This window comes from Oryx dammah, unplaced genomic scaffold (genome assembly GCF_014754425.2).
Source record: "Oryx dammah isolate SB20612 unplaced genomic scaffold, SCBI_Odam_1.1 HiC_scaffold_22, whole genome shotgun sequence".
In the NCBI taxonomy this organism is placed as follows: domain Eukaryota; kingdom Metazoa; phylum Chordata; class Mammalia; order Artiodactyla; family Bovidae; genus Oryx; species Oryx dammah.
In genome coordinates, this window is record NW_024070206.1 from 57,632,671 (window position 1) to 57,644,751 (window position 12,081).

The 12,081-nt window shown below is 50.8% G+C and overlaps 1 protein-coding gene across 1 annotated transcript in view; it reads left to right on the forward strand.

The window, feature by feature from the left end:
* Window positions 1-6,087: 6,087 nt before the first annotated feature.
* Window positions 6,088-12,081, forward strand: part of CNDP1 (carnosine dipeptidase 1) — a 21,850-nt gene continuing 15,856 nt past the window's right edge. The window contains exons 1-5 of the mRNA XM_040264246.1: window positions 6,088-6,108; window positions 7,618-7,743; window positions 9,562-9,711; window positions 11,091-11,253; window positions 11,901-11,989. Coding sequence (XP_040120180.1) covers window positions 6,088-6,108; window positions 7,618-7,743; window positions 9,562-9,711; window positions 11,091-11,253; window positions 11,901-11,989 — 549 coding nt within the window. The remainder of the gene's footprint in view (window positions 6,109-7,617; window positions 7,744-9,561; window positions 9,712-11,090; window positions 11,254-11,900; window positions 11,990-12,081) is intronic.

Below are 12,081 nucleotides of genomic sequence, written 5' to 3' on the forward strand. Positions count from 1 at the left end.
ACAATGTATTAATAAGATTTTCTCTTTCTCACTCTGTTCTGTAAATTAATACCTATTTTTTGTTCTTTATTCTCCTTAAAAAAAGAATTGAAGCAACAATTAAATAATCTCTAAACAAGGACAAAATTATTCTCCTTTTCCCTTATCAAAAATGCATACTTATACCTTAAACCTTTTTTTTTTTAACCAAAAGTCACATCTTGCTTTCCTTGCATACTTTGTATCGAGTTTTTTTCTTTATTGTTTTTATTTCTAGTAGTTTCATTTACATCTAAGACTAGATTTCTTAACTCTTAGTAATTAATATCTTGTGGACGTTGGGAGGTAAGCAATTGTGAACTGTTTGTCACATACAGCTTTCTGTAGTAGATGAGCAAATTTACAAATATATCAAGTCATCATTTCTAGGGGCATATGCTCCCTCCTGGTGGTCTGTGGTAAGTGGCTTCAGTCATGCCTGGACTCTTTGCGACCTCATGGACTGTAGTCAGCCAGGCTCCTCTGTCCATGGAATTCTCCAGACAAGAATACTGGAGTGGACTGCCATACCCTCCTCCAAGGGCCCTTCCTGACCCAGGGATCGAACCCACATCTCTTGCATCTCCTGCATTGGCAGGAGGATTCTTTACCACTAATGCCACCTGGGGTGAAAAAGAAAGCTGGATGACCATCTTGGACAGGTGACATTACCTAGCAACCTTTTCAACTTTTGTCATCTCAAAGCAGCTTACTCTAGAATGCTACAGACTATTAACCCTCTCCTCCTAGCTCCCTCCTAGTGCAACTTGTTTTCAACGTGACAGAACATACTTGCTAACAGACTCAAATAGCTTTAGTTTCTCTTCAATAAGCCCAAAGTAGATCATTTAAACTTATGTTTAGAAATCTCAGTGTTTTATCTTATTGAGAAATGATCTCAATATTTACTGATTAACCATCATTTAACTGAATGTAAGTTAAAGGTTTGTGTTACCCAAAAGATTTTGGAAGCTATGTTTGAGCAGATGTATTTCATAAAACCTAATTCTTTCTTGAGTTGACTGGTGCTGGGAGCCAGACTCCGGGGAATGTGATGGGAGAGAGGAGGTGGTGTGAGTCCAGCCTCGGTCTTCTCAGACACGGCGGGGCCCCCAGCACAGGGCTCCTGCCTGAAGGGCCGAATATCACCGTCCTGGTGACAGAGCCCAGACTCGCTGTTAAATGTCTTCTCTGAGTGTCTCAGGGCAGATGGAGAAACACTGGAGCGGGGGAATGGAGCCTGAGGACATCCCTGCCCCAGCTCCGCTCTGGAGACTGTAGGTAACTCTAAACACCTGGACTCGAGGGGCTTCTGTCCCCAGAGACCCCCCGCTGGCCCCATAACCCCCAAGTGTCTGCCTCTCAATGACTTTCAAGCAACTTCGACCCGCCCCCCACCCCATTCAGAAGCGCTCTGATTGCACATCAGGGCCTCTCTGCACAGGCTAAGCGCTGAGAAGAACCTCACTCAGCTTGCGGTGGCACGTAAAGATGGGGGCACTGTCCCCCACTGACCCCCAAAGAACGGGCTTCAGAGCACATGGAGGGAATGGGGGCCTCGGGAAAGGAGAGGAGAGTGGTGGGAGAGGCACAGATGGGTTCCCCACGGGCTGCGGGACGGGGAGGGAGAGAGACCCGGTCCAGGGCCGGGAGCTGCTCTGGTGAGGGTGCCCGGAGTCTCGGTACTAACAGATTTCAGCTCTGCAGTTTCTCGGGTATCTAGGGCCAAGGACCTCTGCGGCAGTGCTGTGCTGGGGCGGTCACACAAAGCCTAGCACCCCTGATCACCTTGACCTTGCAGTTACCAGTCCAGTCCTAATAATGATGAAAATGGGTTACCCGCTCAGTCATGCCCGACTCTTTGTGACCCCATGGACTGGGATTGTAGCCTGCCGGGCTCCTCTGTCCATGAGGTTGCCAGGCAAGATTGGGTTCCCATGCCCTCCTCCAGGGAATCTTCCCAACCCAGGTTCGGAACCCAGATCTCTTGCATTGCAGGTAGATTTTTTTTTTTTTTTTTTTTTTTTTTTACTATCTGAGCCACCAGGGAAGCCCATATAAAATAAAACCAGTTAGCAACCCTGAAAATGGAACCAGTCACTGCAGTAACTCAGCAGAGGATGTCAGTGCAGACTGGCCGCCGTCAAAGAGAATGAATGAGCTGGACAAGTGGGACTGAGGCATTCACCTGGCAAGTGGGGCAAAGGGATGACAGGATAGAAAACAGAAGGGTGAAGACAGCTGGAGGGCAGATGAGATATGAGAGACTCCAGCCGTAGTAGGAGTCCCAGAAAAAGAGCCAAGAAAACCGTGGAGAAGCAACGTGGGCATGTAGGGTAGCGGTCCCGAAGGAAAAGAATCCAATGCAGCTTTCTGACAGAAGAGAAGCCATTTTTGCCCGAGTCATTTTGGGATCTAAGCTTGGCCACCTCATGAGAAGAGTTGACTCCTTGGAAAAGACTTCTGATGCTGGGAGGGATTGGGGGCAGGAGGATAAGGGGACGACAGAGGATGAGATGGCCGGATGGCATCACGGACTCGATGGACGTGAGTCTGAGTGAACTCCAGGAGATGGTGTTGAACAGGGAGGCCTGGCGTGCTGCGATTCATGCGGTCGCAAAGAGTCGGACATGACTGAGCGACTGAACTGAACTGAAGCTTGGCCACCATGCTCTCGTAATTCATAATCTTGTGGGAACAAATGATCATTATCAGACGAGAGACATAACAACAGCAAAGATCAGGAATCAGTTGTAAAGACTCCCAGGTCTGCTTCAGTGGTAAAGATTAGCCCGAAGGTAAAGATTAGCTCCACCTCCAGACCAACTGGAATCTGAGGGATGATAATATTGACCTTTTCTGACCTTTATGACTTCAATCATCTATCAACTACCTTGGTCCCAGTTCTCTGCTGAATTCTGCTCTGTTTCAGCCCCTTCATGAAGATTCACAGACCCTTAGCTTAAAACTCCCCAAATATCTCTGTTCTGGGCGACACTACTTTGAGAAAGATCCCTTAAGTGTACTCCTTATTTGTTGCAAGGGATAAACCCTTCCTCCACCTGTTCTTTGACTGGTGTGTTATTTTTGACTTGATACCTACCAAGAGGTGAGCCCAGTGCTGGTGTCCCAGCCGCCTGCATGCAGCATGAGGCATCGTCTCTGGGTCTGCGAATGAGGCTCAGCTGAGCTCTCCTGAATATTCACTGGAAGGACTGATACTGAAGCTGAAACTCCAATAATTTGGCCACCTGATGTGAAGAACTGACTCATTGGAAAAGATCCTGATGCTGGGAAAGATTGAAGGCAGGAGGAGAAGGAGACGACAGAGGATGAGATGGTTGGATGGCATCACCGACGTGATGGACATGGGTTTGAGCAAACTGCGGGATATGGTGAAGGGACAGGGAAGCCTGGCATGCTGGAGTCCACCGGGTCGCAAAGAGCCAGACACGACTGAGTGACTGAACACCAACAACAAGCTCTCCTCGGGGGTGAGGCTCACCCATCCAGGCCCAAGAGAAGGAGGAGAAACTGGTGGTTCCTGGGGCTTCCTGGGGAGGCCGGCTCCTTGAAACTGCTCCTTGGCCCAGGGCCGTGCCCAGGCTGCCCCCTGAAAGCCCCGCCCTCACGGGCTTGCTGAACTGGCTCATCTCTGCAGGAGTCCTTGGCTCAGTTCAGAGCCTGCAGGGGAATGAACAGAATCCAGCAAAGCCGGCTTTTTTGGTTTGGAATTTTTATTTTTTAATCCTCTCATGATGAGATTAAACTAGGCTTATTTTTTCTATATCATAAAATTCATCAAAGCTAACACAGGTAGAGCAACAGCTGTAAGACATCACAGGGGACTCTGAAAGCCTTGGTAAGTAGCATTCTGGGCATCCAGGTGGACCCTGGCACTAAAATTGCTTACGGACAGAAAAGGGCTTGTCTGATGGGCTGTCGTGTGTACACAGGGAACCCACTCTCGGTCCCTGGCTGTGTGGGGTGGGAGGCAAGAATGCTTTCATTTTCTATTCTTCATGCCTCTCAACACGAGAAGCTAAGGACAACCCAGCCTCCTCGTGAAATGCCTGCTGTTTTTCTGGCAGGAGATAGAGAAGCATCATTGGTTGAGGCAGCCCAGGGGCATTCCAAGGCCACTGTCTGCTAAGCACACAGTTCATCTAACTTTTTCTCCTGTTGTTGACTGGAGGCCCGCGAGAGCAGAGAGACCCCCCAGGCCTGTGTCCATGGTGGGGCGAGGCTTTGAGGAAGTGAAGCTCGGTTGATGGGTGAAGGATGGTCACTGCAGAGGTGTGGCTGGTACTTCAAGAAGTCAGAAGTCCTTACGTTTAAATGCATGCAGCCCAGGGCACCGGGAACTCCCGGTCCCATCTCAGAACACCCAGCTGGAGTTCCCAGGAGCCTCCAGAGCAGCCCAGGGCCGGCCCCATCCAGAGGACACTATGACCTGGGCATCTGGCTCCGTTCCTGGACCCCCGCCTGCAACTTTTCCTCTCCAGGGACTCCTTCCTGCCAAGGCCAGGCCAGGGGTGCCCTCTCTCAAGCCCAGGGTTTTGTGAATGACTCGTTCAGGTCAAGCATGACTATGACATGAGGCTCAGGAGGAGAGATCCACCGGGGTCCTAAAGGCAGGATGAGCGCCCAGAGCCGGCCTCCGCGGGCCTGATGGCGAATGGAGAAAGAAAGCAAACGGAAATGGAAAAGGCAGACGACAGGAAAATATGCCCGGGTGAGGGGTAGGGCGGCGGCAGTGCAGGCCCTGCGCGCAGGACCCAGTCTGGGGAACAAGCCAGTCCTCGGCGCCCCTCCCTCTGCAAGTGCTCTGGGCGTCACCGCCGAGGCTTTCCGTCCTCTCCCGTGGCTTCCTTTTCCTTTTCAGATTTTCCTTTCACATTTCACTGGAGAGGAGCAATAAATAATTTTTTTTGTAATGGAAATTGGATGAAAAATAAAAATAACTGTTAATCAGTTCGTTTAGATGGCTCAGCTGTAAAAGCTGGCCTCCTGCGCGTCCTCGCCGTCCCGCCGCGGCTGGCCCCGCAGCCCCCGGCTCCAGGCTCTGCCCGCCCCCGACGCGGGACCCCGAGCCGCCGGGACACTCGCTCCGGTCGGGTGAGCTGGGAGCAGAGGAGGCGAGTCCGCGGCTCAGCGGCGCCGTCTGCTGGGCCAAGCACGCCGTCCGCCCGCGGAGAAGCGCAGCTCGCCGCGACACCCATTGGACCCTCTCCGTGGCTTCCTCTGTACACATTTCTCATACTCAGTAATGCATTTCTGTTGTGGCATGGGTGCTTATATTTATGATTATTATCTTGATGACAACTGTATTGCAATATGACTCATTTTCCTCGCATTCTGCCCATTCACAGTGTGCAGTCAGTGGTCTTCCGTCAATTCAGGATTGATCAGTCACTGTCACAGTCAACTTTAGAGCATTCTCATCACTGGAGAAGGTCCCCCAGCTCATGAGCAGGAATAGCCCATTCCCCCCATCCCACCCCCACCCCCAGTCCTCCCAGCCCTAGGCCACTACCAACCTACTCCTGTCTCCCTATTTACCTCTTCTGGACATTTCATGGAATTGGACAAATACAAAGTGTAGCCTTTTGTTTCTTCTGGTTCACGCATATTGTAGCACATGTCAAAACCTCATTTGTCTTCATGGCTGAGTAATAGTCCATGGAGTGTCTCTAGCACATTTTGTCTGTACAGTCATTCATTGCTGGTCATTTGGGTTTTTCTCTCCACCTTTGGCCAATACAAACAATGCTGCCGCAAACATGCACACGTTTTCAGGTGGACGTGTGTTTTCATCCGTCTTGGGCGTACGCCTGGAAGTGGAACTGCTGGGTCGTACAGTGGCTCTGCTGAACCACTGAAGGAACAGCCAGACTGGTTCCCAACGCACTTGCGCCATCTTACATCCCCACCAGCCATGCATGAGGCTTCCGGTTTCTCTATACCCTCGCCAGCCCTTGTGGTCATCTGACCTGTTGGTTTTAGCCATCCTGAGTGGTGTGAATTGTTGCCTCATTGTGGTTAGATCTGAGTTCCCTGGTGGCAATGATGTCGAGCATCTTTCCACAAGCTAGTCGGCCGTGTGTGTATTCTCTTTGGAGAAGTATCTATTCAAATATTTTGCCCATTTAAAAAATTAGGTTAATTTGTCTTTTATTATTGAGTTGTAGTATTGGAGAAGGAAATGGCAACCCACTCCAGTGTTCTTGCCTGGAGAATCCCAGGAATGGGGGAGCCTGGTGGGCTGCTGTCTATGGGGTTGCACAGAGTCAGACACGACTGACACGACTCAGAAGCAGCAGCAGCAGCAGTTCTTTATCTTCTAGACTCAAGTCCTCACCTTCACTCTGTGGGGGCCTAGAATCAGAGGCCAAGGGGAGAAGCAGCCCGAACCTAAGATGTTTCTGAAAAATAAAATCTATTTCAAAATGGTACAGAACCAATCCAGAAGGAAGAGGAGGAAGATAATTAGCTTAGTTTTCAACCTGGAAGCTCTACTCAGTTCTGGACCTGTTTTTTTTTTTTTTTTCTCTGCTCTGCCCCCAGCCTGAAATCTTCTGTAGGGGTAGAAGGAAGACCAGAAAGGGCTCACAGGTAGGGTGGGAGGAGGTAATGGGGTCTCAGACAAAGGAAGGAAGAGACCCAGCTGCAAAACCATGGGTCAGGGGCTCCCAGGCAGAGACTGTGGCCAGCAGTGTCTACATGCTTGCCAGTCCTGCCGTGTTATTTATCAGATCAAATCTTGTAAAGCTTCTTCTTAGAGTATTCTTACCTCAGGAGTGGATGGCATGAAGCCCTACAACACTGCACAGGATTTTAGTCAGTCCTTACAAAATATTCTTTCTAGTAAAGTGAAAGATTACCAAAGATTTCTTTGGTGATTACCCAAAGAAATTTTTTTGCTGTTTCATTTTCAAATTAATATCATTAACTCACACCTTTCTCTCCTATAAACACTGCCCTTGACACTGCCCTTGACACCTGGGATGTAGGAAACTGACACCTGGGATGTAGGAAACTGATCTAACCTTACAGGAAGTGACCCCATGTGTGTGCTGTCACTTCAGACAACTGAAGAGTCAGACAACTGTCCGACTCTTGGCAACCCTGCGGACTGCAGCCTGCCAGTCTCCTCTGTCCATGGGATTCTCCAGGTGAGAATACTGGAGTGGGTTGCCATGCCCTCCTCCAGGGGATCTTCCGGGTCCAGGGATCAAATCCCCTGGGTGTCTCTTATGTCTTCCTCATTGGCAGGCAGGTTCTTTACCACTAGCGCCACCTGCAGGAAGCCCCACAACCCATAGCAAAGATTGTATCAGGGAACGAACAGAACGTTGCCTAAAGACAAGTTTGTTAACTTGGTTTGTCTTATTAAAATTCTCTAGCATTGCAAAGGAAGCGTTTGTGAAAAGATGTAGCAAAAATACATCTCCTGTTCTACTCCCTTGTGTTATTTCAGTTCAAAAGACGGAGAGCAGCTGTGTCGAATAACATTAACTTTATTGAAGTATTTGAGAGAGGGAAAGTCCTAAACCTGGTCCTTAATTTAAATGGTCCTACGCTGTCGCCCACTTGCAGACGGAGTCTCTCCCTGCTTTCCTGCTGCTGCTGGTCGGAGGCATGTTCTCCGCGTCCACCCTGCCCCCTGGGCCACTGGAGAAAGTCTTCCAGTACATTGACCTCCATCAAGATGAATTTGTGCAGGTAAGAGGCCTGACATGCACCAAACTCTCAGTGCACTTTGGGAAGCTGGGAGAATTTGCTGGGAGATGTGGATTTTTTTTTTTCTTTTTTCCTGACAACTTGCTGTTCAGTCACTAGGTCGTGTCCGATTCTTTGTGACCCCATGAACTGTATAGCCTGCCAGGATTCCCTGTTCTCCACTATCTCTGGGAGTTTGCTCAAGTTCATGTCCATTGAGTCAGTGATGCTATCTAACCATCTCGTTCTTTTCCTGACAACTTAATTCCATTTAAAATGCATACGGCTCCTCATTGAATTAAAATAGTCAATGTGGGTTAGATTTAGGTAAGAGATCCCTCCTGGCCATTCCTCCTAAAAGGGGGCATTCCCAGCACGTCTGCTCTAGGTATGTCCATTCAGGGATGACCAGCAAGCTCTGGTGAGTCCATGTTTACCCTGGACCATCATCAGGTGGCCCATCCTCCCCTCCCCTTCAGAGGGTCCCTGGCCAAGGTCCTCTCCACCCACAAACCTGCCAGAAATGTCCCCGTTACATCACCAGCTGCTACAGCAGCTGTACGTCCAGACAGAGTCCTGCCAAGCTCGTGGCAGGGCTGTCTGCGTGGTAGCCCACGTGCACTCTGTACTTTACTGCCTCCTTTACGATTCTCTGCTTCATCCTGACACGTGGCCATCTGCACGTGGTATGGGCATGTGTGTGGGGGGGGAGACATAGTGAGCAGGGACCAAGAGGGAGAGGGAGGCCTGGGGAGCAGAAAGTCATGGGAGTTAGGGGGCACTGTACCCACCGTCCCACCTGGCACACCCCTCTCCTTCTGCTGCCTCTCCTACCCCCAACCCCCCACCCCAGCACACCCCACCCGCCTCCACCACCAGGAATACTCTGAGCTCCCAACATTGTGTCTGGCACGTAATGCATGGTCAGTGTCTGCTCACTGGCCCAATCAGCCCACGTCAGGAATATTATTGTGCAAACAGACTGAACCCTCCGTGTTCATACTAAAGCACTAGAATCTCCAGACTGCTGGCCCTGAGCTGGGCCTTCATGGACTCTTTCCTTGTGGGGGCGTTGATGTATGGCAGAACCAATACAGTATTGTGAAGTAATTGCTGCTAAGTCACTTCAGTCGTGTCCAACTCTGTGCAACCCCATAGACGGCAGCCCACCAGGCTCCCCCGTCCCTGGGATTCTCCAGGCAAGAACACTGGAGTGGGTTGCCATTTCCTTCTCCAGTGCGTGAAAGTGAAAAGTGAAAGTGAAGTTGCTCAGTCATGTCCAACTTAGCGACCCCATGGACTGCAGCCCACCAGGCTCCTCCGTCCATGGGATTTTCCAGGCAAGAGTACTGGAGTGGGGTGCCATTGCCTTCTCCAGTGAAGTAATTAACCTCCAATTAAAAGAAATAAATTTATATTAAAAATAAAAAAGAAAGAAAATGCCTGTTGGGTTTTCACAACTTTACTGGGGTGTTGTCCAGTATAGGCTGGAATTCATAGTGGGGAGATAAGAGAGAGGTGAGTTAGTGGCCCACAAGGGGCGTTTGTGGGAAGCCGAGTCCTCGAGCGGGTGGCCAGAGGCTTTCAGTTCATCACCTGCCGGGTGGTGGGGACGGCCCTTCCGTGGGGGCTGAGGCCTGGGGGCCCAGGTCCAGGCTTTAGAGGCAGGCTCCCCCATCCGTCCTTCCCCCGGGCTCCTGTTCTCACCTCCAGCTGGGTCTCCAGGTCAGAAGAGGGGCCTCGGGGTCCTGCGAGGCATGCCCCCGGGGAGCAGACATAATGACCCCCCCCAGGCTAACCACCTGTCGCCTTTGCTCCCAGACGCTGAAGGAGTGGGTGGCCGTCGAGAGCGACTCGGTGCAGCTGGCGCCCCGCCTGCGACGAGAGCTGCTCCGCATGGCGGGCCTGGCCGCAGACCGGCTGCGGGGCCTGGGAGCCCGCGTGGCCTCGGTGGACGCGGGCTTTCAGCAGGTGCTGGTGCTCCCTCCTCCCCGCCTCCCGCCTCCGCCAGCCTCCCTTCCTGGGCCGGGCCGGGGCTTCGCTGGGCTCCTCAGTCCCCCCGCCCGCCCCGTCGTCTCCAGTCTGTGAGGCTGTGGCACTCACTTCCTGTCCTGCCAGACCAAGGGGGAGACCGGGCAGGGGCAGGGGGCGTGTGAAAGCCCCTCACCTGTGCTGTTCACGGCCTTCTCGTGCTTTGCGTTTCTCCCAAGGGCCCTCTCCCTTAAGCGCAAATGCCTCCTTAAAGGACCCGACCTCTCAGAATGAAGGTTCACTGCTGCCCCTCGGGGGCAGGTCCCTGGAGGAGGGCATGGCGACCCGCTCCAGACAAGGACTTGTGTGAAGAATCCCATGGACAGGGGAGCCTGGCGGGCTGCAGTCCGTGAGGTCACAAAGAGTCGGACGCGACTGACACAGAGACGTACACTCACACACACAGTCTCACACACACACACACTCTCACACACACACACTCTCTCACACACACACACTCTCACACACACACACAGTCATGCACACACACACACACACTCACACACACATACTCTCTCACACACACACACTCTCTCACACATACACAGTCATGCACACACACTCCAACACACACGCACACACACACTCCAATACACACATACTCACACACTGTCTCATACCCTCTCACACACACATACACACACACTCACACACACACTCTCTCACACACACACATACTCTCACAAACTCACACACACACACACACACACACTCAAACACACACGCACACGAGGGCATATGGACCTTTACTCGAAAACCTCCCAATGTCCGCTGCTTCAGTGCTGACGTGTGTGTGCAAAGACTAGTCTTCGGGACTGTGTCTGCCTGCCTGGAGCTGGTGGAGTCTGAGTTCAGACTGAAGAGTGTGCTCAGTCACTCTGTCGTGTCTGACTCTGTGACCCCATGGACTGAAGCCCGCCAGGCTCCTCTGTCCATGGGATTCTCCAGGCGAGAATACTGGAGTGGGTGCCATTTCCTCCTCTGGGGGATCTTCCCGACCCAGGGGTCACACCTGTGTCTCCTGCATCTGCGAGACTGCAGGCTGATTCTCTTACAGCTGAGCCACTGGGAGAGCTCTCGTATGGAAGAACGTGTTCAGCTGAGTTTACTCTTTGTCAGTGTGTGTCTGAGGAAGGACTTTACTTCTCACGATGTTTTCATTACAAGTGTCTTGTGGTACCCCCTTAAGAGTCAGATGAAGGTGATGTGGCTCTCCAAGGACCAGGGGGTAGAAACAGACTCCTAGTGCCATGTCTTTGAATTTTCTGGAAGAACTAAATAGTTATGTTTTTTAAACATTATCCCTTTTCCTTCTGCAGCTGCCTGATGGTCAGACCCTCCCAATACCTCCCATCCTCCTGGCTGAACTGGGCAGTGACCCCAAGAAGCCCACCGTGTGCTTCTATGGCCACTTGGATGTGCAGCCTGCCAGACAGGAGGACGGGTGGCTCACGGACCCATACACGCTGACGGAGGTGGACGGTCAGTGGCAAAGGATCGCTCCCAGAGCTTAAGGCTTTGAGATGCAGCTCTGCCTCAGGTTCCAGGTTTTACCTGTGGTTGTGAGGATTGGACAGAATGCAGCACTCATGGTTCGCCAGTTGGTTCAATGAAGCTGATTTTCTTTCATTTATGAAAGAAACTATGAGCTTTTGTGCCCCTAGGTGAATTAAGCCCCCAGGATGGGAGTTCTTGGGTTTCACATACTTTCTTTTTAAAAAACATCAAATGTAATTATGCTTTATAAAGACAAGAAGAAGAAAGATTAATGGAGACACCTGTGCACCCTTTTTCTTGCCCCTGCTAATTGTAAAATCTCAGAGTGAAATGCTGTGTTACCTGATATTTTGCAACAAATCCTTGGGTCTTTTTCAATGAATTTGGATAAAAATAGCTAATGACTATTAAGGCCAAAGGGCTCTGTATATTTTCAATTAGTTTCCATTTGTTGACTAGCATACTATTTGTATATAAGAAGTAATACTTTGTGAGTTCAGAGCAAGACTGCTGCCTAGAAAAAGAGAGAACCTGATTCAAACAATTATCTGCAAACCTACTTTTGTTTTTGATTCACTCAACCTGGCAGAGGCATCCATGCTTTTCTGAAAATTCTTCCCCTGCTTTTAAAGGAAAACTTTATGGCCGAGGAACAACAGACAACAAAGGACCTGTTTTAGCATGGATCAACGCAGTGAGCGCATTCAAGGCCCTGGACGAGGTAGGTGCTGGCTGCACTTGGGAGTGAGGATGGTGACGACAGTGAGGGTGATGGAGGTGATGGTGACGGTGGTGATAGTGATGGAGATGATG